Source organism: Mauremys reevesii, linkage group 1 (assembly GCF_016161935.1).
Source record: "Mauremys reevesii isolate NIE-2019 linkage group 1, ASM1616193v1, whole genome shotgun sequence".
NCBI lineage: Eukaryota > Metazoa > Chordata > Testudines > Geoemydidae > Mauremys > Mauremys reevesii.
In genome coordinates, this window is record NC_052623.1 from 62,618,701 (window position 1) to 62,645,975 (window position 27,275).

The window sequence follows — 27,275 nt, forward strand, 5'->3', positions numbered from 1 at the left end:
ACATTTTGTTCAACTCTACGTGATTTTTTTTTTTTTTTTTACTTTTTCAGTTCACTGAAAAATGTTCATTTCAGGTTGACCTGAAACAATGTTTCCCCCTAATTTTTCCATTCATCCATCAAAATGATAAATCAGTAATCATAATGTGCTAGTTCAGAAACTAAGCCAGAGGCAGACTGTGAAAGGTTGTAGCCAGAGATGGTACAGGGAAGATGAGAAAGAGAAAGAATAAGAAAATCCTCTATTTCTTATTCTAATAAAGTGCCCTGTTAGAAGAAAGTGATGCTTTGAATGACTTTTTTTTTATCATTTGCATACGAGAGAATCTAAGTTCTTCAACTCCTATTAGATTTTTTTTATCCTATCTTTCGGGGCGGGCGGGGGGGTGTCAGCATTTGGCCAATTAATATATTCTTTAAACTGTAAAAATTTCCATTTTAAATATATAGAAGGCCTTTTTTATAATACAGAAAAAGATAATTTACACTGTAGGGCGTGTAATGTAATTCTAGTGAGGCACTAGCATGCGTCCCATTTATGAAGACATGAGGCAAACAAAGCTGCTCACAGGCATGTAAATATTCCCTTAGAATGTGTTATGCTATTTCATGTGGTCACTCTGCACAAATACAGTTGTGACCACTCCCTTTCTGAGGATATGCAAATAAAAGATAAATATGAGGAGCAATATTTCCTTGTGCTCCAGCTCTAGCTTCTCCATTGTTAATGTACCAATCAGACTGCATCATACAGTCCCAGTCTGCCTCTTGGATAATGCTGGCTTGGAAAATTAGTTTTAGTCTGAAAATAGGTAGGTTTATAGTGATGATAAAGGACAAATTTCTCAAAGGTTGTAGAAAGCACATCAATTTGTTTGGAGTTACAGGTCATTTTTTAAAAAATTATCCAAATTTGAAATTTTGATTTGCCTATTATTTTTGTCCCCCTCTAACTTATAATGGCTTCAAATTTTCCCCAGCATTAGATCTTCTGGAACCTTTTGTGCTTGAAGAAAATAGGTTACGATTGAGCAAATACGTCAACAATTTTTCTTGAGGGTGGTTTGAGGTCTCCGTGCTGCTCTGTTGACATAAATGGGAGTGGTTTGATTTAACTAGAAGTAAGATAAGGCACAATATGTGTGGAAATATACTGATATCTTGTGACCAGTTGCAACTTAGGGTCTTTCTATAGCAAAGAACAATTTTCTTCATCTCCCGTGAAAGACATGTGTGCTTTTGAAAATAAAGGATGGAAGCTTTAGTCCTAATGATGTATGTAGGTGTGGTTTATTATGCAGCTGTGGTTACTGAATTCAATTTGCAACCAACATTCTATAAGGATGAGGTTGATCATTCCTAAAACACAAAGAAACCCCAAAACACAGAAAAAGGAATAGCTTCATATTTACATGTTCTGAAAATGTTGATTAATGTTCCTGATCATTTTATTGATCAGCTTAATGAAATCCCGTTGGTTTTTGTGACATTGTCATGCTTTTAAAAGCCATTTCTCTGTTGCTTCAACTTTTGTGGGAAGAGGACTGGTGTTGCTATGTGCTATTTGTTGAGTGTATGCAGCGTGACAGTGGGCATTTGGGGTAAAAACTCAGAGTGATTACTGGCAGAGGCAAATATTCAGACATTCTGTCCACTCAATTTATTGAATATTCCCCCACTTTGTTCTACTGTAATTAGATGTATAGCACCTTATAAAAGGGCCTTTTGATATGGAGATGGGAATCCTTTATACACAAGTCAGATTATTCACAAGGAACTTTAGAATTCAATTATACAAATGCCCAGTGAGTTCATGAGTCCAATCCTGTAAACCCAGCCAGAGAGCTTTCTCACCTACCTATTTTCAGACTATAACAAATTTTCCAAGCCAGCATTATCCAAGGGGCAGACTGGGACTGTATAATGCAGTCTGATTGGTACATTAACAATGGAGAGGCTAGAGCTGGAGCACAAGTGTTCCAATGCTCAAACCACTGAGCTATCCCTCCCCACAAGCTATCTCAGTGGTAGTTATTGAAAATAATACTTTGCATTTCTATAATATCACCCATCCAAGTTTCTCCACACCCTTTTATCGGTGGCAAGTAGCCCTTCAAAGCGAATCGAGGCTTAACTGGCCTACAATGGCCCCCTAAACCCCACCTGAGAGCAATTAGGTACTCTCAGTGGTGGCTTATTGGCCAGTTAGTGATGCAGCACCTGATCCCAATAAAAAGGATGCCTGAGCAGTCTAAAGATGCTCCCTGGATGGGAAAGAAAAAAAAAGGTGTTACTAAAGAAAAGAGGCCTGAAATTAATGGTAATGCCTAGGGAGGGATCGAGGTATTGAAAAGCACTGAGACTATGCTCTGAGGGTTGGAGTAGCCAATGGAGAGGCAACTTTGAGGGAGGGACCAGTAATCCCAGTTTTGAGGAACAGGTGGATCCAGAATGCAAGGGGCTTGTGGGTGCTTTTGGGGAGAGAAAAGCAAGAGTTTGGAGATGACAAAACCACAGACCCAGTCTGTTTCCCAGAATTAAAGGTCTTTTTTTTTTCAGTTTGTGTTACCAGTAAATGAAGTCCTCTGGAGTAGAGGGCTTCTTAAAGGACAAAAGCCTCTTTTTGGCTGGTTTTTACTCAGTGGAAGAGAAATAGGCATAATTCCAGGGTGGGATCTTGGACCCCTTTACAACTGTTTATGAAGAAAATTCACACGGTGTTCTGAGATACTAGCCACTCTGAATAGCCCCACTTTAGAGATAGGGAAATGGAGGCACAGAGTTACGTGATTCACCCCAGGTCACATGGCAAGTCAGCGGCATAGATTAAAAGACCCATGATCTTTCAACCTCCAGTCCTGGGGTTTGATCACTAGAAAATACTCCCAATAAGGAATGTCCATTTGATTCTTCATCCTCTACCTTTTATATATACTTTTGAGTCTCTCTTTGAAGTTTTCTCCAGCAAAGTAATAGAGTACAGGATCTAGGCAACTATTCATTGCAGCAAGGGAATGAGTGATGACTGCCGCTTTAGTCAGCAAATTGCAACAGTTGGCCATAAAGGCCTTACACTTTTCCAGCAAGTAGACAGTTCTTATTATGTGATATGGCAGAAAACAAAGCAGAAACATGAATAAAGTGATGAAGATGGTTGACACTGCCTTCTTATGAGAAGCTCTTATCTTCGCTTTCGGAACCCTGGGCTTAAGCAAAGCTTTGATCACAAGCACATAGCAGCAAATTATTGTGCAAAATGGGAGGAGGAAGCCCACTATCAGGACAATATAGTTCATCACGAGAAGCTTCGGTACAGTCTCCTCTTGGATATCTAAGCACTTGTGTGGGTAGCCCTCGCCGATGCGTTCCTTGAACAGCATCACGCTGCTAACTGTCATCACAAAACCCCATATCACCGCACATATGATTCTAGAATACTTGATGGCATTTAGTTTCAAATGTTTGAAAGGATGAACAATAGCCACAAAACGAACAATGCTCAGCACAGTTAGAAAATAAATGCTGCAGTACATATTAACATAAAAGCTATAAGACACAATCCTGCAAAATATATCCCCAAATACCCATTGAGATTTCATCAGGTAGTAGGTGACCCGGAAGGGTAAAGTCCACACAAACAGGAGGTCTGAAATAGCCAAGTTCAGCATGAAAACATTCACTGGAGTCTTTTTCCTGTAAAGCTTCAGGAAAACATATATGGAAAGGCCATTTCCAAAGATACCTAAGGCAAATACTGTGAGATATACTGTGGGATAAACATCATGCTTGAAGTAATCCATAGAGCAGTTGTTCAACTTTGACATGTTGGTGGCGTTGTCATTTTGGCACATCTCTGAAACTAACTCAGTCATGTTTGAGTCTTCTGGCTTCCTGAAAATAAAAAAATTTGTTATGAAATTTACACCGCATCATCCCTCAAGTCAGCATTGCAACCATTTGACTGAAAGTTAAAAGCTGTAAATAGCAGTCGAAAAATAAAAGCTAGTTAAATTAATAACTATTCCCCATGCCCCAGTGAATATAGATCAGTTAATGTTTGTATTAAACTTCAAAATGTGAAGCGCTATATATGCTAAGTGTCATTGTTATTGCAGTTTATGGATAGTGCCTGCTGCCTGGCAATATAAAAGCTACAGTTTCAAGTAAAAGCTTCAAGTTTCAGTCTTCTAAAGGTGAGTGCAGTGCCAACAGCTGCAGCACCTGATGCGGTGCTCTTCTTTGATCATGCAAACTAAGCAAGTTATCACTGGTCGTTTTGTGGATGGGAGATCTTGAGTCAGACTAGCAGATGCAACGCTGGTAATAATTAGAGCTGATTAAAAATGGAATTTCCATCCCACGGAAAATTCTGATATTTGGACATTTCACTCCAATTCAGGACAAAAGCAAAAGTCAATATCTAAACTTTTCTGTGGCATGAAAAGTTCCAAAACATTTCTATTTTTAAATCTCAAAATATTTTGTTTTGTGTTGATGTTAATCTCTGTGTTCACCTGTACTGTCATGGTGTTTAATAGGCTTTGCTGTTCCAGGTCCATTATGGCTCCATTCTCTGCTATGAAGCTTAATTCCACAATGCACAACAATCTCCCGCTGTGGCCCCATGGGACTCAGAAGATGCTCTGCAGTAATTCAACCACAGGGACAAAGGCTGTGGTGCATGGTGGAAGATGCAATCTAGCCAGGGAGCATGGTCCCTATGGAAGATTCAGAACATGAGGGAGCAAGAACTATAACTCCTAGAAGGTAAAACGTCAGTTCAAGTACATGATGGGTTGGCCCAAACCAAAGTGTTTTACATAGAGATTTTCCTGGTAGAAGATTATGTTGAAGTTGGTATTTTTCCCCTACGGAAAATGGGATTTTGTCAATTTCCAACAGGAAAATATTTCACTTGAAGTTTGTCAACCAGTTTCGGTACTAACTTTTATGTAGTCCCTTATGTTTTACCACTTCTTCCTTCTAGTGAGTAGAGGTGTGTGTTCTAGCTATGGGAATTCCAGTAAAACATGGTCAGCCTCGTTTTTATGCAATGTATCCAAAACTTGTGTATTTTCAATAACTGAGATTTTGCTGTCAAATGTCATGTTAAATCATTTTAAAAGTTTCTCCTGATTTTATGCCTCCTTCCCTTCCCTCCTTCCTATTACTTATATATCTTTATTCTGTATTTTTCACTGTCTTAATGTGCACAGCGAACATGAAGCCCTGGCCTCATTTGCTTCTCCAAAGAATTAAACGCTCAGCTGCCATAAATCAGCCACTCACATGTGAACAGAACGGCTGTCCAGAGTGGTTTTTAATAGGTCATAATCCAATCAGATAAAAATCAGTGTTCACTGGAACACTAAAATGATCTATTTCCCTATAAATTTCAGCTTCTTCTCCCCAGCTAGAGCAGTGTTTTTAAATAAATAAAAGCTACAGAATATTTTGGTTGGTTGATCAGTCATGGGGAAATAGGCCACTTTACTCTTACGTATTTGAGATGGCTGAAGTATTTTTTCTCAGCATCTCCCCAAATACTCATCTTTGGGCAGATACCAAATCTGGACCATTTTAACCCCCCCACCCCCGTCCCAAAAAAAACCATCAGAAAATTACTGAAAAATAGGTGTTTTCATTTGTCCCACTGTAAACAGTGAAAATGGGTGTGTTCTTGTTGATAGAGCACAAGACTCAGGGAATTCCGAGGTCTGTTCCAAGCTCTGTAACTAACTTGCTGGGTGGCTCTGGACAAGGAAGCTACTTCATTTAAGCATGTCTCAAATTATCCATCTGGAAATGAAAATAATATCTACCGACATCACAGGCAGTGGCAGGTTAAGACGTGATTGATCCTATGTACACTGGGATCCTGGCCTAGGATAGCCAACACTTACCTGGCTCCTTGCACCCTGTAGCTGTTAGAACTGTGTGGATCACCAGCTCTTTCAGAAAAGCAGTTAAGCTCATGCTTAGATCTCATTGAACTCAAAGGAACTTACACCCATGCTTAAGTGCTTTCCTTAGTTGGGCCTCAGGGAGCTGGACAACTGTACTCCATAGGCCTCAACTTTCAGAGACTGAATCCTAGTAGAGAAATTCTTCTCTATTTAATTCCCCCCTAATGAGAAGAGAAGTGTTCTGGTAGAACTCCCAACTGAAAAGAAAGATAAATCCTTTGGTAGCAAAGGTATTTCAGGCAGTTTAATTTTTCCCCTCTGAAAAAACTCACCTGCATATGATGTCTGTCTGACTGGAATCAGGAACAGGATTTTCCCCCTTATGGGATTGCTCGGATGGGCCTTCCCCTTCTACAGGGATACAAACTAGCCCAAAATACTCCAAGTAGAGAAGTGTTATGGTTTATTTTGCTAAGATTAGAAGTACTTGCTTTACAAAAACAACTAGCCAACCATTCAACAACAACAACTGTAGAACTGGAGAGATCGGCTATGCGTTGACATACATATGGTTAGGAGGTGCTTTCATGTAGCAATTCTCAGCTCTGGGCTCATGCAGCCCCACCTGAAGGCGTGGCTTTAAAAAGGGAAGCAGAGCAGTTCGGAGGTAGGGAGTGGATGGCTGATCTGAGAGGAAAGTACTACCCAAGAACTCATTGCCCAGGCTCTGACAATGTAGCCCTGTGCACACCCACAAAGAAGAAGCAGGGGATGGAATGTGAGGGTCAGAACCTTGATTGAGTGATTTACTCTGGGAAGCTGAAGGAGACTGGGGTAGGAAGTGGTCTGGGGAGGAGGGGCAGTGGCTTGGCACCACAAGCTGCCCATCATTGCACCCAGGACTGGAGCACAGTGAAGAAGGTGGACCTGGGTTCCTCTACTCTGAGTGGACAATACAACAAGAAGAGCCTTCACCTCTGGTGAGAGGCCAGCTGGAAAAGATTGGCTGTTCAAGGACCCAGCTCTCAAAGCCCTTCTGCTATAGGGGAGAACTGGAAACTCTTGGGATGAGGGTTCTGAAGGACAGGAACGTGCTTCAATGGGGAGATGTTCTGCCAACCACCACCTGACCACTAGGCAGCACTGCTGGTGGTTGTGCACCTTCTACACAGGGACCTCTCTTATCTGCTTTTTAATTCTTTAGACTTAGATGCATAAAGATGCCTATACAAGGCTCTAGGCACCTTGAAAAGTCATTAAAAATACAGATTCTGATTCTGCCATGATCACATCAATGTCACTCACTTGATTTCATCATAGTTATTAGAATTGGCTGAAAAATGGCATTTCTTTTCCACAATAAATAAATAAACAAACCTTACAGTTTCCTGAAGTTTTGTTCTGAACTGGGGCAAAACCCCAAAGTTTCTTGCAACATGGAAATACCAAAACATTTTGAACTGCAACAGGAAGTGCCCTAGTGGCTATTTTTATATTAGTCATTCCACGCAGGAAAGGGAAGAGAGAGGGAGCTGTCTTTAAAAATCTTTCACATACCTAAAAGCAATGATGGGTAGGGCCCTACCAAATTCACAGTCCATTTTGGTACATTTTTAAAAATCTTGAATGTCACAGTTTCAGATATTTAAATATTACATTTCATGGTGTTTCAACCATGAGGGTCCCGACCCAAAACAGGGTGAGGTGAGGGGGGTCACACGGCTATTGTAGGGGGATTGCGTTACTGCCACCCTTACTTCTGTGCTGCCTTTAGAGCTGGGCCACTGGAAAGTGATGGCTGTTGGCCAGGAACCCAGCTCTGAAAGCAGTGCCACTGCCAGCAGTAGCAGAGAAGTAAAGGTGGCAGTACCACACCATGCCACCATTACTTCCCCGCTGCTGCTGGCAGCGGTGCTTCCTTCAGAGCAGGGTGGCCAGAGAGCTGCGGTTGCTGGCCGGGCACCCAGCTCTGAAAGCAGTGCCACCAGCAGCAGCAGCAGAAATAAGGGTGGCAATACCACAGCCACCTACAGTAGCCAGATTTCATGGGGGAGACCAGATTTCACAGTCTGTGACATGTTTTTCCACGGCCATGTATTTGGTAGGCCCCTAGTAATACGGTATGAACGGGAGGAAGGTCAGATGGGAAGGACAAGTGGGGAGAAGGAGGGATCCTATTGATGCTCCTGAAGGCGCTGCCACTGCACCATAGGGTGTGAGCACTTCACTGTGGTGGCAGGGCAGCTGGATGTGGCTGTCTGTCACCACTATGACAGTGACTGCTTGGTGTACTAGGAACGGAAATCAGGGACCACAGCTTTGTAGTCCCATCTGAGATGGCAGCACCTGGGAGGTGTGGGGGGTGAAACCCAACCCCCTTCCACCCATTGCTGCTAGCCCCAAGCTGTTCTGCACCAGAGTTGGTCCCCTGCCCCAGCACCAGCTCCCTTGCTGGTGTAGCCCACACACCTCACCTGGCGCCCATTTTGGAGGAGTGGGACTGGGCATGGCTGGGCCTGCAAGCAGCAAGGGAGCAGGTGGCTGAGCTGCTCTCCACTGCAGCTTGGGACTGGCAGCAGTTCTAGTCTAAGGCCAGACTGGGCAGCTGTGGCACAGAAGCAGGCAGAGGACGCCCAAGATCACCTCCATGCCCAGTTGGAGAAGGAGTTCTTCCAGTGACGGGCTGGGGCCATCGCCCTGATTCTCTCCAACCTGCCTCCAGACCCACAGAATGAGCAAGGGGAATAAAGGGGCCCTCAAACCTTTATCCATTAGTTGTTAGCTTTGTTACAGTGTTGTTACTTGGGGAGCAGAGCCATAACATTACTGCCCAATGCTGGGGCCCCCCAACCACACACGTGTTATAGTAGGCACCTACTACACCACCATCATTCTATGCAATTCCTCAGCCTCCTGCCTTGAGGGTTAGGGTGGAGGTGTCCTCGAGAACTTCTTTGTTATGCACCTAAAGATATTCTAAAATCACTGTTCTAGAATGATTTACTCATTTCCTAACAAATGTTTTATTTAGGAAAGCATTTTCCATAACTACAAATGGGAACTTTTATCATCCCTAACTTTTACTCCTTTCCCTGCAGACGTTGGGAAGGTTTGTGTGCTCCAGTAACACAGAGCTATGCCTGTGGGAGTTTTGGCTCCTGGGAAGGTTACTGAAGCCAGAAGGTCAAAGTGTAAGGTGCAGACAAGCAGTCCACTGGCCCTCCACACTGGGGCTTGGGCAGTAAGTTAATAACCTATCCTCATGCTAGAGTTAAGTTATAGAAATGCATTAAGGTAGCCATTCCAGCAAACAGCATAACTTCTAGTATTGATTTGTGGGCTTGCTTACAGTTATAATAGAACTGATCCAAATTCTTCCCAGTATTCCCCCTTAAGATCCATGGAAATGCCAATGCACACATTCCACCCACCTACAGTGTGGCTTCCACACTGAAGCCAGAGCTAGACCAATGTGAGGGGAATTATGAAAAACTACATGTGGATTTATTCTGTGAATGTGAAACAGTAAAACCAAGTGTCCTCCAAAACTTGTTGCTATTTTAATAGTACTTGGGAAGAAAAAAATTGCATAAGTGGGGAGAAAAGCTTGTTTCCTCACAACACCACCTCTTCAGCCCCAGCAAATTAAAAACTCAGCAGAGCAGACTTTAGCTACCTCCATCAATCTGTTTTTCAAATGCCATATTCTTTCCTAGTCATTGTCTGCTCACAGGAAGGAACCACTGAATCAGGGCATTTAGATATATTATCACCCAGCAGCACTCTCCCCTGATGCCTTGAAGACGGCAATTTACCAGAAGAGTAGTCATCATGACTTGCACTGGTGATTCACCAGTGATGTCATCCCATTCCTGGAAGTAGATCTGCATGCATCTCAGTTCTCTCCCCTCAGCAGGCACAGCGAGGGAATTACTTGGCTGATTCTTGTGTCATCCTCACTGACTAGTTGTGAGGTCAGTGTGCCATAGGATGTCACAGGATGTCTGTGCTTGTGTAACGCCGACAGACCCTGGTCGTCAGGACTGAACCTGGGACTTCTGAAGCTAAATGCATGAGCCTCTATTCCATGAGCTAAAAGCCACATGGTCCTTAGCTAAGGCCATAGCAGACTCATTAATCTCTAAGTGGTCTCGGTACCTCTCGAGAGGACAGAGCACTACACCCAGGAGGTGTGTGTGTTACACTTGCCTCAACTTTATGGACGCAGAATGCTTGCAGGCTGCCCGTAGAGCCGTCCCAGCATGTAAAAGGGAGTGTTCCAACTGGTGGATGACAGTTTGAGTGACTCCTGCTGGTCTTTAAGGTTGTGGCACACTGCATAGGACTGTCTGAAGTGACCATATAGCTTATTGGCCACTGAGACAGTCCCTGCAACTCTGCATCCCTCCTCCAAAATTTCCCTCTGTCAGATTGAAGCAGCAAGTGAGGCAAGGGACATGCTGGAAGTCACCATCCTACACCACACAATTTACTCTGTAATTCAGTGCCACAGACACAGCAAAGAAGTTGGGGGGCCTTAGTAGGGTGACCAGATAGCAAGTGTGAAAAATAGGGACAGGGGTGCGGGAGTAATTGGCACCATATAAGAAAAAGCCCCAAATATTGGGACTGTCCCTATAAAATTGGGACATCTGGTCACCCTAGGCCTTAGCCACCCCCCTATGACAGCACACATGGGCTATTATAGGCTGCGGGAGACTGAGCCGCCCCAAACAACCAACTGTGGCCCCGCCTATGCTCTGCCCCCAAGGCCCATTCCAGCTGCTTTCCACTCTATGGCTCTTTCCCCCTGTGCTGTGGCCCCGGTGCTTGGGGGTTGCGGGGTACTAGCCTGGAGACGGGGCCAGCAGCTGAGGGGGTCCTTTGGGCTGGGAGTGTGCAGAAGGGGCAGGGCCTCAGGTGGAAGGGGTGGACCTAGGGACTAGCCTCCCCGAGCCAGCGATTCACATGCCACCCATGACAGCACAGCACAGCCAAGATGTTCCAGAAGGTGTGCTGTTTTTCAAACCCAGACATCCAAAACATGGCATGCTGTCGAGTGAGGGTATATGTGCCAATGCTGCTGCTAGACTTCCTGCCGCCGCTGCTCACCCAGTGGGCCATAACAGCCATGTAGGAAGTCGTCTGACCGCTGGTCCACATGTCAGTGTTCTGCTGCACTTGCCCACCTAGGCTATACCATTCTGTACTTCTCATAGCAGCACACAGATCTGGCATTTCCTTTTTTGCCAGGAAGGGCAGCTAGGGATCTGACACCTGGGGGGCAGCTGCAGCCACAAAGTGTCTGAAGCCATCTCCCTCCACGCGGGAGAAAGGAAGAATGTCCACAGCCAGCATCCTTGCTCACTGTGGTCAGGTTTCACAGTCACAGGGTGGTTGCATTCATGTTTTTGCCCCCTCTGAATACACTCCACTAGGTACTGTTGAGGGATGCTGCTGGACTTAGCTGACAAAGTCATGGAAAATATTGGTGGTGTCACAGTCAGCCTCTGCTCTAGAGTTTGCAGTTTGCTTTTCCATAAGCTCTGAGCTAACTGGTTGTATCATGTGCACTCTTTGACTGTGCTTGATGGATTTTAACCATCCCTGATATCCCCATCCTTTCGGGGTCACGCCTAGACTCATCCTCCATTTTCAGGAGTTAGCAAATGACACTGGTGCTGTCAGGGGATTGGGGGGGGATTGTAGATAGTGGTGACTTTTGCTGCTGAGAGAAATGCAGCGTGGGAGCACTGCCTTCCCCTTAGAGTTCCCATCAAAACCACGCGCAGCAGAGATGGAGGCAGTGACCTTCCTCCCACCTGGGAGTGTGAGTACCAGCATCAACCACATCTATTCCAGAAGCAGCATAGTGGAACAAGATTTCAGAGGATGCTGATGGTCTCTGGCCAGTGCCCTGCTGCTGAGGCTTAGCCTCATGTGGTGCTGGACTAACTGGAGATGCACCATTCTCCTCCTCACCACCTCCTCCTGCACCCGGAGTGGTTGACTGTGCCCCACAGAAATAGTCCTCTTCAGAGTTGTCTACCTCAGGCAAAGTGTGTTTTTCTGATTCCCCTACCATCACTTGTGGCTGTTCATGCTGCATACCATTTCCGGAAGATTGCTTTCTTTTTCACACCCTGAAGTGCTCCATGGAAGACACAGCTTTGCAAGCTTCAAGCAGACATCTCCCAGATCCACTAACACAGCTCTCAGACTGCTCAGCAGCATCAGAAAAAAATCCTCTCTCTTTTTGGAGACAATTACTGCATACAGTCCCTCTTTTCATCTTGCAAAACAGAGTGGACAGGGAAATGCAGCCAGGCTTTCTGGGGGTGATGTGCAATCAATAATTACTCCATCATATAGCAGTAGAGCCACCACAGGTACAGGGCTCAGAGAAAAAAAAAAAGAGTACCTGTAACCTGCTGTGCTGGGGAATCCTCCCAAAAAGCCACTGATGCAAAGAGAACCAGTCTGCTCTCTCTGCTTGCAGACACAGCCATGAACAAACCCCTCAGTCATGAGGGGTAAGTGGCTAAATCAGGGGTATGGAACCTATGGCACGTGCGCCAAAGGCGGCATGCAAGCTGATTTTCAGTGGCACTCACACCGCCCGGGACCTGGCCACCGGTCCTGGGGGCTCTGCATTTTAATTTAATTTTAAATGAAGTTTCTTAAACTTTTAAAAAACCTGATGTACTTTACATACAACAATAGTTTAGTTATATATTACAGACTTATAGCGAGAGACCTTCTAAAAACGTTAACATGTATTACTGGCACGTGAAACCTTAAATTAGAGTGAATAAATGAAGACTCGGCACACCCAGGGCCGGCTCCAGACCCCAGCGCGACAAGCACGCGCGTGGGGCGGCAGTTGTCGTCAGGGGCGGACCTGCCGCAGTCATGCCTGCGGGAGGTCCACCGGAGCTCCGGGACAACCGGACCTGCTGCAGGCATGACTGCGGACAGTTCGCTGGTCGCGCGGCTCGGCTGGACTTCCCACAGGCATGACTGCGGCAGGTCCGGTCGTCCCGGGGCTCCGGTGAACCTCCCCCAGGCATGACTGCGGCAGCTCAACCGGAGCCGCCGGACCAGCCAACCGTCCGCAGCTGCGGGAGGTCCAGCCGAGCCGCGCGACTAGCGGACCCTCACCAGTCAAGCCAGCGGGAGGTCTGCTGCTCCCGGGGCTCCGGGGCGTCTCCCGCGCATGACTGCTTGGGGCGGCCGAATATGTAGAGCCGGCCCTGGGCACACCACTTCTAAAAGGTTGCCAATCCCTGGGCTAACTGTACTGGTGCACTCTCAGCCATTCATCATGTTACAGGCTACAGGAAAACCCTGAATGAAACCATACATTTGAAATAAAAACAAACCAAGATTTTCTGTCAAAAGATTTTGGTAAAATAGTCACAATTTTGCAAAATTTCAGGGTTCTCTAAATTGCATTTTTTTTAAAGTGAAAATATGTTTTGTCACAATCTTTTCAACTAGCTTTAGTGGTTATTCCTGATTTACACTGATATTAATGAGAACAGAATTAGTGTAAACAAAAACACAAAACAATGGCAGATCCCACTTGCCACACACACAAATTAGGCAAAGAAGCTAAAACAACTCTTTCCCAGACTTCAGCTATTCACAAGCCCCTATTCAAGTAGGTGAGTAGATCTTAAAACATCTGATAAAATAACTATCAATACTTCTGTATTTTATAGAAAATAACTTCACACCATGTTTTAATAGAAATGAACACTCCTGGATAGGGTATGTTACAGTGGTATGCATATTACATGTGTAAATATAAAGTTTTCTGGTCTGATTTTCAGAGGTGCAGAGCACCAACAATTCCAACTCAAATCAATGGGAGCTGCTTACAAAGTAGGATCATGAGCTCAATTTTTCAGAAGTACAATGTACACATTGCTAAATGAATTTCTCAACATGAAATATGAAGTACAGATGCTCTGCTGTTTAGTCAAAATATATTTTGTCTGAATAAGATCTGCTCTAGTGTGAGTTCTCAGAACTATCAGAATAGCAATGCCAAGTACTTAGGCAAGGTCGTCACTCGGGGGTGTGAAAAAAACCCACCCCTTTGAACGACAAAAGTTTTAACAACAAAAAGTGCCGGTGTGGACAGCGCTTCATCAGTAGTAGCGCTCTCTCCTGGCGACAAAGAGCGGCTATGCTGTGTACCTTACAACGGCACGGCTGTATCAGCACAGCTGCACAATTGTAAGGTGGGCAGTGAGGACGTAGCCTAATTAATGTTATATAACTTGCATTAGCCATCGCCTTGTCAGAAAACCCGATGTAATAACATTAAACGGCCAACCAAGTCACCATTCACTGGAATACTATGTATCTTTTCAGGATCAGAACTATGAAAACATTACTCATTTATATTTCATTTGTAATTAACATTGTACTGAATTAAATTGGACATTTGTGAAGACATGCATGACATTTTATTCACTCTTCCCACACACATGCATATACACACACAAACACAATCCCCACCTTCCAAAAGATTACAGTTGACAAAATCTGCAGTTGGCTGCTGGTACAAAGCAAAGGAAATTCACTTTGTCAACTCTGCCATTAGTTTATTATCTTTCATCTTCCAAAATATTTTTTAATTACAAAATCTTACATGGATATCCCTTCTCAAGGAAAACACCCTAGACTAGCTTTAACATAGATGAATTGAGTAGATGCTTAATTTTTCTAGCAACTACAAAACTTCATGCAAGAAACAGGTCATAACTAAAATTCCTCCTACTCTTATTTTGAATAGTCTTAATCTACTTTTAAGGAAAAGACTATGTATATGATTTTTATATATAAATAAAAATTAACTTTGTCCTACCTCAGTTCTTATTCCTTTCAGTTAATTCAGTAAGACACTTCCTTCTTCTGCTTTTAGCTATCCAAAACTTGCAGCTTGCTAGCTTGCTAGTGGGGGTAAAAAACAAAAATTACGCAAAACCAATAGCAAGAAAGAGGAAGTAAGCATAATAGCACAGCTTTTATTTTCTTAAGGGTATTTTGTCAATTCAAGAATTGGCATTTGTTCTCACATTGCATTCCATCTCATCTTTCGCACAAAGTGCTAAAAAAGGCTCTCCAGTTCAGCAACTCACAGCCACTCACATTTCTAAATATGGGCTTTCAGTAATCAAACTTGTCTGAAATATTAGGTTGGCAGTAATTGTAAACAGTTTTCAGAAAATGTAATACTTAGATGGGTATTTTAGTGCAGTCTATATTAGGGAAGGTTTTCAAATCTTTTGACTGTTGACAGAACGGGGTGACCTCCACTAGTGTTAGCAATACTGAGAGCCCTAATGTTGATGGCCTGTCTGTTGCCACTGGCACCATGTCATCTAACTCCACTTACAGTTCTAGTCTGGCATTATCAAAGGTGCCATAGGAAGTGGGGTGCCCAATTGCCATTGAATTTCAATGGGAAATGGGCACCTAACTCTGTTAGGCTCCTTTTAAATCTCAGTGCTGCATATAGGGTTGCTAACAGTCCTTTAGTACAAGGGATATCCCTGATTTTTTCATCTCTGTACAACAAGATTGGGGGTTTCTGACTGCTGCAAAAAGCAGCAAGAAATACCTCTGGCAAATGTAAGGCAGTACTGCTTATTATTATTAATAATGACAAGATCAGGAAGATGGGGGGAGGTGCTAAAAAACAGTCCCTTATATTTGAAATACAACGTTGGCAATCTTAGGTGTGGCCCAGTTCACTGTTACCTAGTACCATAGTTGTTTATTCTCGTTTACTAAGGCTCCTTTACAGCACTCTGGCACCAGAAGTGGGCCTTAGAGTGGACAGGAGTGGCCCTTGGAGAACTCCCTGTGCAGTGGCCCTGTGAACATAGTTCACAGATCTCCATGTAAGGGGTGGAATTTGGGGACATAACTAGAAATTCTCTACTTCCAAGGCCCCTTGGAAGCAGTATGTAAGTTGGAGCAGCTCTGAAACTGCTCCAAATCACTCCTAGGGTTGCCAACTCTCCAGGATTGTCCCAGAGTCTACAGGAATTAAAGCTTAATCTTTAATTAAAGGTTATGTCATGTGATGAAACCTCCAGGAATACGTCCAGTCAGGGGCGACTCTAGACATTTTGCCACCCCAAGCACGGCGGCATGCCACAGGGGGCGCTCTGCCGGTCGCCGGTCCCGTGGCTCCGGTGGACCTCCCGTAGGCATGCCTGCGGAGGGTCCGCTGGTCCCGCGGCTCCACCGAAGCCGCAGCACCAGCGGACCCTCCGCAGGCATGCCTGCGGGAGGTCCACCAGAGCCCTGCCTGCCACCCTCCCGGCGACCGGCAGAGCACCCCCCGCAGCATGCCACCCCAAGCACGCGCTTGGCGTGCTGGGGCCTGGAGCTGCCCCTGCATCCAATAGGGTTCCCTGGAATCAGAATTGATCTCTCAGTGACTACTGAAAGCAATTTGGGAGATTTTAATAGGATATTTTAAGAAAATGACATTATGTCATGTTGTGGGGGGGGGGAGAAAATCTCCCAGAATAACTTCAGTCAGAGTTGGCAATGCTAACATTCAACCAAAACTGGTAACCCTAGTCACTATGGGGTTTGGGCAGGCTCCTTCATGGCCCCATGTCACAGGTCACTTACCTGCCAACATATCCTCTCATGGCCAGGCATGGTGTTGCAGTGACTCCAATTCAGTTTCCCCCACCAGACAGCAGTCTGTCCCTGTGACAGTCAGCTTCTTCTCACAACTCCAGCCAGGTCATTTATAATCTCACCGCTCCTCGGGTAATAAAGAATAATCCCACAGGGCAAAAGTCCAGTGACCCTGTATCAGGTCATCAGGTCCAGGCTGAGTTTTATAGTCCTTGCCACCTTTTCCTCAGAGAGGCTTTCATATCTCTTTTTCTCAGGAGGGTAGGAGAACACACTCCTGCCTTCCCTTCTAGCAGAATCCCAGGGATTCTGTGTTGAAGAAGCTAAAACCTGCTCCTTACAATTCCTTGTTGCTTCCCTGGGCTGCTTTCTATCTCCACCTGTCAACAGGTGCCTTTCCCAGAACTACTTCCTCCAGTACTCTCTCAGGGGAAGGCGAGCTCCTTGTGCCGCTTCCTACCAATCTGCTTCTGAGAAAACTCCCCTCACCAGTTCTCAGCCTACCTGACAGCTGTCTTTTCATGCAGCCTTCTTATCTCAGCAGTCAATAGCCCAGCAATTAGCAGGAGCAGAGGAGGTGGCTGTTTACTCTTTAGTGGCTGTGGTAGGATGGTGTCTACCACACCCCAGAATACAGAGAATGCAAATGTGTTAAAGTCACAAGTGCAGGAATGGAATAAGTGAGAATCAGGCCTCTTGTGTGTTGTGCATACTACCAGTGCAAAGTGGGTTAAAATGTTACCAACTCCACCTTGTAAATAACTATACAAGGTGCAGGGCAGCTGTGAATTGGGTCCATAGTGGTTAAAACACTGGAATTGACCTACAAAACTGCAGTAAAATACACAAACTCAGCAAACTGAAAAAAAAATTATTTGATTTCAAATTTAATTTTAATGAGCATTTTTGGAGGATGTCTTCATTACACTATATCTTTGCTGCCTAGATAGTTTACATTGTTAATCTGTGTCCACTTTCTTTATACCGCCTCAATAGCTTTCATGCTATTGAAGGTGATACAATCGCCCCTTTGTGACTTTTCTTTTAAACCAGAATAGTCATATTAGTAAATCCCTAGTAAAAATGCAGTTATACCAGTATAAAGGTGCCTTTTATCAGTATAATTTATTCCCCTTCCTGAATGGGAATGGTTATACTGGTATAAGGCATGTTTATACCAGAATACCTTCACGCACACTGGGGATGTTATAATATAAATATTTAAGTTTAAAAAAAAAATCACACCCCTACCCACAATAGTCATACTGCTACAAAAGCTTGTATAGACCAAGCCTTAGAATCGCCCTCAATTAAATTGTGTGAGCAGCACATGTGGTCATCAGCCCTGTTATGCCAGACAGAGAGAATACATGCATTGTGCTGTCACAAAGGTGGGAAAGTGGCTTCTTCAGCTGTGCTTAGAAGTAAATAAATCTTAGTGGATGCCTACTGAGCATGCTCTGAAGCATTATAACCAACTGATAAATTGTAATTTCATTATCCTTCCAGTTGTTTATTAAATCTAGTTGTGGCTGTAGTCCAAAAATAACCAGTTTACATGACAAATTTCAAAGTTCAGCTGTTTCTAATTTGAGTTAACTAAGTGGTGCTGGAAAGTATTACAAAAATATACAGAGGAAAGCGTGCCTTTTTTTTATCAGCTTTGCAGAACGCAGAAAGGGTTGGATATGATTTTCCTCAAACTGTCAACAAAATTTATTACCTTCTGAAGAGCCCAAATATAGAATAAATTCTAGCCAAAAGGAAAATTTTACAGGAAGTTATGAGTGAGTGGAAATACAACTTTAGAAGTACAACTGTTTTGCAACATTGACCCTCCATGGTACTGGTAAACCTTAAAAGCCATTAAAGTCAACAGCGGCTGAAAGTTTTTTGTACTTTCTGTAGTATGATCAGATCCATAACACTGAACAGATTGCCTATCTGTCTTTTTATATTTCAAACACTCTTTAAGGCCCTCATCTAAAGCTCCCTGAAGTCCATGGAAAGACTCCCATTAACTTCAGTGGGCTTTAGATCACAGTTTAAATAAGATTGTCTCAAAAACTGATCCTTATAAAAAAAAAAAAAGAACGTTTTTAACTAACTAAAAGCATATCAGTCTGTAACACCAGCAAGCATGGCAGTATGACAGGTATTTTTATTAAAATTCTATATTTTTCTTGCTTATCCTTTTAATTTTTTTCTTCTACCTATCTATTTCTGAGGCACCTAACATCTTAGTGTCAACTTGCCTTTGTATCTGCATTATTTATTTTAAATAATTGTATTATCTAACACTGCAACCACTATTAAGTCTATGATACATTTGAATGACAGATATTTTACCAAGTTTATTATTACTGTTACACACTCACACTATCACCTGTGACATATTGTTTGTATAATACTGTGCTTTTACTCAGATAAACTTAGGTAGATAAGCAGTCATTCCCTGCTGTTTGGTTTTAGTAGTTATTTTCTCCTACATTCTTGCACTGGCAAAGCTAATATTAGCACAATGCTACATGGGTAACTATTATGCATTGTAAATAGAGTAATAGATGCAGTCACCTATATGTAAAGATAAAAGTTTGTCTTCACAAGATGGGCAATAAGAGGTTTAATATATTTATGTATTCCCCTTCTTATGGTTAGGGCTATAGTAACAACTGCAAATCATGAAGCTGACTAATACACAGAATCTGTTAAGATCTAACAGGAAATCTAAGCTATTTCCCAGAGGCAGTGCATGTGTAGGCACTGAAAACTAGTAAGCCAGCTCTGCTTCTTGTGTATATTGTATGCAGTGAAGTTGTAGCCCTGTAGATTCCAGGATATTAGAGCAACAGGGTGGGAACCTCATATGCTTGTACATATTTACACTTGTATGTGGATTCTCAGTAATTCACCCACCCACAAAGTTTTGTGGTTTGTGCTTACCGTATTTCAAAGGTTCAGCCGGAACTTTGATAATATCCTGCTGGTCTGGTTCTCCAAATAAATCTTTAAGCCAGTAGCCAAACAGCCAACTTTCCACCCTTATCCTCTTTTGCTGCCTTTTACAACATACCAGACCAGGCCAGAATCCCTAACAACATTTTTATCAGAAACACCAACTACTTTGCAACCACAATCCCCTATTCAATGGCCACACTGTATAACTGAAACATGGCGTCTGAGCCTTCCCATACAAAGATCCCTTTGTAGAACCAAATTCATCTAGTCCAGTCCCCTGCACTCAAGTCAGGACTAAGTATTATCTAGACCATCCCTGACAGGTGTTTGTCCAACCTGCTCTTAAAAATCCCCAATGATGGAGATTCCACAACCTACCTAGGCAAGTTATTCCAGTGCTTAACCAGTCTGACAGTTAGGAAACTTTTCCTAATGTCCAACCTAAACCACCCTTGCTGCAATTTAAGCCCATTGCTTCTTGTCCTATCCTCAGAGGTTAAGAAGAACAATTCTCCCTCCTCATTGTAACAACCTTTTCCATACTTGAAAACTGTTATCATGTCCCCTCTCAGTCTTCTCTTCTCCAGACTAAACAAACCCATGTTTTTCAATCTTCCCTCATAGGTCATGTTTTCTAGACCTTTAATCATTTTTTGTTGCTCTTCTCTGGACTTTCTCCAATTTGTCCACATCTTTCCTGAAATGCGGCGCCCAGAACTAGACACAATGCTCCAGTTGAGGCCTAATCAGTGCAGAGTAGAGCAGAAGAATTACTTCTTGTGTCTTGCTTACAATACTCCTGCTAATCCATCTCAGAATGATGTTTGCTTTTTTTGCAACAGCGTTATACTGTTGACTCATATTTACCTCGTAATACACTATGACCCCAGATCCCTTTCCACAGTACTCCTTCCTAGGCAGTCATTTCCTATTTTGTATATATGCAACTGGTTGTTCTTTCCTAAGTGGAGTACTTTGAATTTGTCTTTACTGAATTTCATCCTATTTACTTCAGACCATTTCTCCAGTTTGTCCAGATCATTTTGAATTTTAATCCTATCCTCCAAAGCACTTGGTATCATCCGCAAACTTTGTAAGTGTACTCTCTATGCCATTATCTAAATCATTGATGAAGATATTGAACAGAACCGGACCCAGAACTGATCCCTGCGGGACCCCACTCATTATATCCTTCCAGCATGACTGTGAACCACTGATAACTACTCTCTGGGAATGATTTTCCAACCAGTTATGCACCCACCTTATAGTAGCTCCATCTAGGTTGTATTTCCTTAGTTTGTTTATGAGAAGGTCATACGAGACAGTATCAAAAGCCTTACTAAAGTCAAGATATACCACATCTACTGCTTCCCCCCTAGCCACAAGGCTTGTTATCCTGTCAAAGAAAGCTATCAGGTTGGTTTGACATGATTTGTTCTTGACAAATCCATGATGACTGTTATTTATCACCTTATTATCATCTAAGTGTTTGCAAATTGTTTTCTTAATTATTTGCTCCATTATCTTTCCAGATACAGAAGTTAAGCTGATTGATCTGTAATTCCCCAGGTTGTCCTTATTTCCCTTTTTATAGATGGGCACTATATTTGTTCTTTTCCAGTCTTCAGGAATATCTCCCATCTTCCATGACTTTTCAAAGATAATCACTAATGGCTCAGATATCTCCTCAGTCAACTCCTTGAGTATTCTAGGATGCATTTCATCAGGCCCTGGTGATTTGAAGACATCTAACTTGTCTAAGTAATTTTTTATTTGTCTTTCCCTATTTTAGACTCTGATCCTACCTCATTTTCACTGGCTTTCACTATATTAGATGTCCAATCGCCACCAACCTTCTTGGTGAAAACCAAAACAAAGTCATTAAGCACCTCTGCCATTTCCACATTTTCTGTTATTGTCTTTCCCAGCTTATTGAGTAACGGGCCTGGTCTTCCTCTTGCTTCTAATGTACTTGGAGAATGTTTTCTTGTTTCCTTTTATGTCCCTAGCTAGTTTGATCTTGTTTTGTGCCTTGGCTTTTCCAATTTTGTCCCTACATTTTGTTTGTGTTATTTGTTTATATTCATCCTTTGTAATTTGACTGAGTTTCCACTTTTTGTCGGACTCTTTTTTTATTTTTAGATCATTGAAGATCTCCTGGTTAAGCCAGGGTGGTCTCTTGCCACACTTCCTATCATTCCTACGCAGTGGGATAGTTTGCTTTTCTGCCCTTAATAATGTCTCTGAAAAACTGCCAACTCTCTTCAAATGTTTTTCCCCTTAGACTTGCTTCCCATGCAATTTTACCTATCAACTCCCTGAGTTTGCTAACGTCAGCCTTCTTGAAATCCATTGTCTTTATTTTGCTGTTCTCCCTCCTAACATTCCTTAGAATCATGAACTCTACCATTTCATGATCACTTTCACCCAGGTTGCCTTCCACTTTCAAATTCTCAATCAGTTCCTCCCTATTTGTCAAAATCAAATCTAGAACAGCCTCCCCCTACGTAGCTTTCTCCACCTGCTGAAATAAAAAATTGTCTCCAATAAATTCCAATAACTTGTTGGATAATCTGTGCTCTGCTGTGTTATTTTCCCAACGGATGTCTGGGTAGTTGAAGTCCCCCATCACCATCAAGTCCTGCACTTTGGATGATTTTGTTAGTTGTTTAAAAAAAGCCTCATCCACCTCTTCTTCCTGATTAGGTGGTCTGTAGTAGACCCCCTACCATGACATCACCCTTGTTTTTTACCCCTTTTATCCTCACCCAAAGACTTTCAACATGTCTGTCTCTTATTTGTATCTTAACCTCAGTCCAAGTGTATACATTTTTAATATACAAGGCAACACTTCTTCCCTTTTTCCCTGCCTGCCCTTCCTAAGCAAGTGGTATCCTTCTATACCAATATTTCAGTCTTGTGTATTATCCCACCAAGTTTCCATGATGCCAACTATGTCATAATTGTGTTTATTTACTAGCATTTCAAGTTCTTCCTGCTTATTCCCCACTTCTTGCATTAGTATACAGATATCTAAGATACTGATTTGATTCCCTCCCCCCACCCCTCCCCCGGCCCAAGTTCTATCTTGTCTCTCCCTTATTTCTGCTATAACAGCCCATGCTCCCCCCAGATTCTGACCCTTCTCCCAGGTCTCCTTGTTTTTGACTTACCTGTGGGCTTTGGTCACCTGCACCCATTGAACCTACTTTAAAGTGCTCCTCACTAGGTTAGCCAGTCTGTAGCCAAATATGCTCTTCCCCTTCCTTGATAGGTGGACCCCATCTCTGTTTAGTAGTCCTTCTTCCTGCAACAGCATCCCGTGACCAAGGAAGCTGAAGCCCTCCTGGTGACACCATCCTCACAGCCAGGCATTCAGCTCCAGGATTCATCTGTCTCTGCATCTGTCTATGGCATACATCACCTCTGTATTGGTGCACATTACAAAATTCATTCCACACATGCATTGGAAAAATTAGAGGGAACACTGGTGGTAAGTCCTCTGTGGACCAATGACCCGGGTTGTAAGCATCCCTAGGTGGACTCCCCAGTCCAGTTCTGAGGCATCGGACACCAGGTGTGCCACTGGCTGAGGTTTTGTGAAGGGAATCCCTTCGCAGACCATTTGGTGATCCAACCACCATGACAGGGAACCAAGGATATGAGGATGCACTGTGACTGCCTTGTCCAAGTGGTGCCTAGCAGGGGAGTATACCGTAGCCAGACAGGCTTGGAGAGGTCTGAGTCTCAGCCTCGTGTGACGAATGACATATGTGCACAAAGCCATGTGGCTGAGAAGGCTCAATAGAGTCTGACTGTGGTGCTCGGTTGATACTGAATGTGATATATTGACTCTGTAATCACATGAAAATGATTCTCTGGGAGAAGAACATTCACCAGCTGGGAGTCGAGGACCGTCCCGATTAATTCTATTCTCTGAATGAGTATCAGGGTCAATTTCTGAACATAGATGAGAAGGCCCAGTGCCCGGAAGGTTGATTGTAAGAGGGCGATGTCCAACTGCATTTGTATTCGAGACCTGCCCTTGATGAGCCAGTCATCAAGGTAAGGAAATATATGAACTCCTTTTCTCCTGAGAAAGGCTGCTACCACTGCCATACATTTGGTGAAGACTCTTGGGGCTGCCAAGAGGCTGAACGGCAGGGCCACAAACTGGTAATGTCCTTGTTTTGCCACAAACCTCAGGAATCTTCTGTGACCTTGAAAGATCGATATGTGGAAGTATGCACCTTTTAAGTTGAGGGCAGCATACCAATCCCCTGGATCCATTGATGGAATGATCGACCTCAAGGATACCATACAGAATGTCAACCTCTTGCGATAATGGCTGAGTCAACACAGGTCCAAGATGGATCTTAGCCCTCCCAAAAATAATAGGAATAAAACCTTTTCCCCCTTATAGTGGAACCTCCTCCACTGCTTCCATTCTGATGAGGGATTGAACTTCTCACTCTAGCAGAAGCTCATGAGAAGGGTCCCTTACAAGAGACAGGGAAGATGGGTGGGAAGGTAGGGTTGAAATAAATTGGGTATAACCAAATTCCACTGTGTTTAGAACTCAGCGGTCGGAGGTGACCAGTTTCCAGGCCTCTGGGAAGTGGGAAAGACGGTCAGAAAAAATAGGAATAACTGAATCTGGATTGTGAGGAATCAGTGTGCTGCCCTCGATAAACCTCTCAAAGCAGGTGTTTTGAGGTGCCCAAGTGACATGGAACTAATTTGCGTCGGACCCACAGAGGAGGAAGAAGGTGGGGGAGGCTTACATCCCAAGCCCTTGGTCCTACGTATCCTGTGGTAGTAACCAGTCTGGTGGGAGTAGAAACGACCATATTGTTGTGGCCTATATTGTCTACTAGGCTGTGACTGTGACTGCAGACCCAGCAACTTCAGTGTTGCCTTAGTGTCTTTGAACCCATGGAGCCTGGCATCTGTTTGCTCCGAAAAGAGCAAGGGTCCCTCAAATGGCAGATCTTGTACCCATTGTTGTACTTCTTGAGGGAACCCTGATGCCTGCAACCACGAACTCCTACGCATGGTCACAGCTGTGGCCACAGATCTGGCTGCTGAGTCCGCAGCATCAAGAGCCACCTGCAAGGAGGCTCTAGCCACTGTCTTGCCCTTGTCTATGAGGGTCGAGAACTCCTGCTGGCTGTCATGTGGAAGTCTGTCCTTAAATTTGTTCATAGCCTCCACATGTTAAAGTCATAGCGACCGAGCAACGCCTGCTGGTTCCCTATCCGTAACTGACGTCCACCCTTCCCCACTCGAATAGGCCTTCCTCCCCAGAAGGTCCATCTTTCTGGGCTCCTTAGGTTTGGGGGTAGACCCCATCTGGCCTTGGTGATCCTTCTTGTTGGCAGCCTCTACAAAAAGAAACTCTGATGGGAAATGCCAGAACAGAAACTCGCAGCCTTTAGAAGGCACAAAGTACTTCCTTTCTATTCTCTTGGCCGTAGGCAGGATGGAGGCAGGATTCTGCCAGTGGGCCTTGATCAGTCCCATGATGGCATTGTGCAGGGGCTGCATCCGACAAAATGTCCAAGAATCCATTTGATGGTTCCTTGATGACCTCTGCCTGCAACCCTGGATTACAGGCCACCTGCTTTAGTAAGTCCTGGTGGCTCTAAGGTCATCCTCTGGCAGGGAGGACCCTTGAGCATCAGCTCATCCTCTGGAGAAGATGAGGAGGAGGCATGTGCTGCCATAGCATCCAATGCAACCTCCTCCTGAGGAGCCTGTTCTTGTTGACCAGCACCAGTCCCGGTTTCGGTACTGTGGAGTAGGCCCGGGTCAGTGCTGGGTTTAGTACTGGGACTTGCTCTGGAATTGGTCCCAGAGTCTCTCGATATGCCCCTGGTGCCACTGTAGTCTCCGAGCACACCAAGTAGGAGCACCTCGAGCTAGTGCCTGGCCCGGGTGAAACCCCTATAGGTTCCAAAAGGGCCATTGCAGTGGTGCCGGACCCCATGGACCCATGGGCCATGTTCTCTGTGGCATCACTCTTCCCAGCACCCCTGAAGGCAGAGCTGGGTGTGGGGATTGACGTGGAACCTCCCGCCAGTGCTGGCATCTCAAGAAGTCAGACCCCAAGTCCAAATTGAAAAATGAGGAGGACCACAGTGACCACAGCAGCGCCAATCCTCCTGGTGCCAGTGATTGGTGCTGTGGAGACATCTCTGGCGAGGCAATGAAAGGGGACTTCCCCCTATAGGCTGGCCCTGAGACTGGCCTAAAGCTGGTTGATGCCTTGGTGCTGCTGGGTGGTGCCAGTGGTGCTGCATCCTGCCTCCCAGCCAGGCTCAGTACCAGCAAAGTCATTATGTTCTTTGCTGCCATGTAGGCCTCGAGGGTCAATGGCACCATGAACTAGTCTGTCCAGTGCCAGGAAGCCAGTTGAACATCTGGAGTCTGCGGTGCCAGTGCTGCTGACACTGCCGACGGTTGCCGTGGTACTGGAGAGGGAGGGAGAGCAGCCCGGCATGTGTCTTGCTCTACCCCATTCTGCCCACTTGTCTCCCTTTGGTGCCGGAGAACAGGTCTTCTCCCAGTGGCCTCAATGTTTCCTTCTTCAGCACTGGTGAGGAGGAATGGTGCTGAGAGCTCTTAGTGGTCGGTGGCTCACTATGCACTGATGCCGAAGTACTCAGCGCCAAGTCTGATCTCGGCTCTGAGGCGGATCTCAGTGCTACCTCCATGAGGAGAACTTTCACTCTTGCTGCTCCGTCCTTCTGCGTTTGGGGCTTGAATTCCCGACAAACGTGGCAGCGTTCTTTTCTATGTCCCTCTCCCAAACTCTTGAGGCAACTGAAGTGTGGATCACTAAGTGGCAGTAGGCTTGCCACATGAAAAACACTTCTTGAATCCCGGCACCTGAGGCATGCCCCGGTACTGGGGGAGGGAGGGACTGCCTCGCCAAGTTCAGAGAGGAATCCTAACCTACAACTCTAAATATACTAAAACTACTGAAATTACTACAACTATAGACTATGAAATGTTTACAATAAAAAAAACAACTGAAAACCACTAAGATGCTTTGCTCAAGGCACAGAGGGAAAGTTCCAACAGCTGCATGGGCTGTAAGAAGGAACTGAGGAGTGCAGGATTGGCGGGGCCCTCTTATACCTGTGCTATGAGTGCACGGCACCAGGGGGTGCCAAAGCCAAGCCCACAGAAACCACTAAATGAAAAATCTCCGACAGCTGTGCTTGGGGCATGCACCCATCTAAAATAGGAATGGACATGTGCAAGCACTCGGACAACAACACACTTTGTACCTGAGAAGGGGCAGGGCCTTCCTAGCCCAGTATTGCTCTACTCCCAGCTCTGGTTCAGTGTGGGGCCACACACACACAGTTGGTGCACAGCAGGCTAGTGTCCATGTAGACAAGCCCTTATAGCCCGTGTAAACAAGTCTCTTAGACTCATTTGGACTCATACCTACTGGCCAAAGTGTAACTTACAATACACCTCCTTACACATCACCTCTGAATTCTGTGGGAATATTTGAAGTATGTCCTGTGCAAGATCATCCAGTACTGTCACACCTGCAGCCACAAGGGTCCACAGGGCTATAAATACATTTTCCTAACTCCTCCACAAACACACACTGTACTTCCGGACACGTTGGCTCTCTTTCACTTCTACTTTACAGTTACCCCAGTTTTATGCCTGTGAAATTCTATTGCAAGGCCAGATTCTCTGGAGTAACAGAGGTAAA

The 27,275-nt window shown here is 44.4% G+C and overlaps 1 protein-coding gene across 3 annotated transcripts in view; it reads right to left on the reverse strand.

The window, feature by feature from the left end:
• Positions 1-749: 749 nt before the first annotated feature.
• CYSLTR2 (cysteinyl leukotriene receptor 2) overlaps positions 750-27,275 on the reverse strand; it is a 60,253-nt gene continuing 33,727 nt past the window's right edge. For 2 of the 3 annotated variants that reach the window (XM_039520068.1, XM_039520069.1), the window contains exons 2-3: positions 14,784-14,869; positions 750-3,890 (exon numbers count right to left, since the gene is read on the reverse strand). In XM_039520068.1, coding sequence (XP_039376002.1) covers positions 2,918-3,871 — 954 coding nt within the window. In that variant the 5' untranslated portion in view covers positions 3,872-3,890; positions 14,784-14,869 and the 3' untranslated portion in view covers positions 750-2,917. Of the gene's footprint in view, positions 3,891-14,783; positions 14,870-16,567; positions 17,064-27,275 lie in introns of those variants that run through there. The other variant, XM_039520067.1, reaches the window with a different exon arrangement.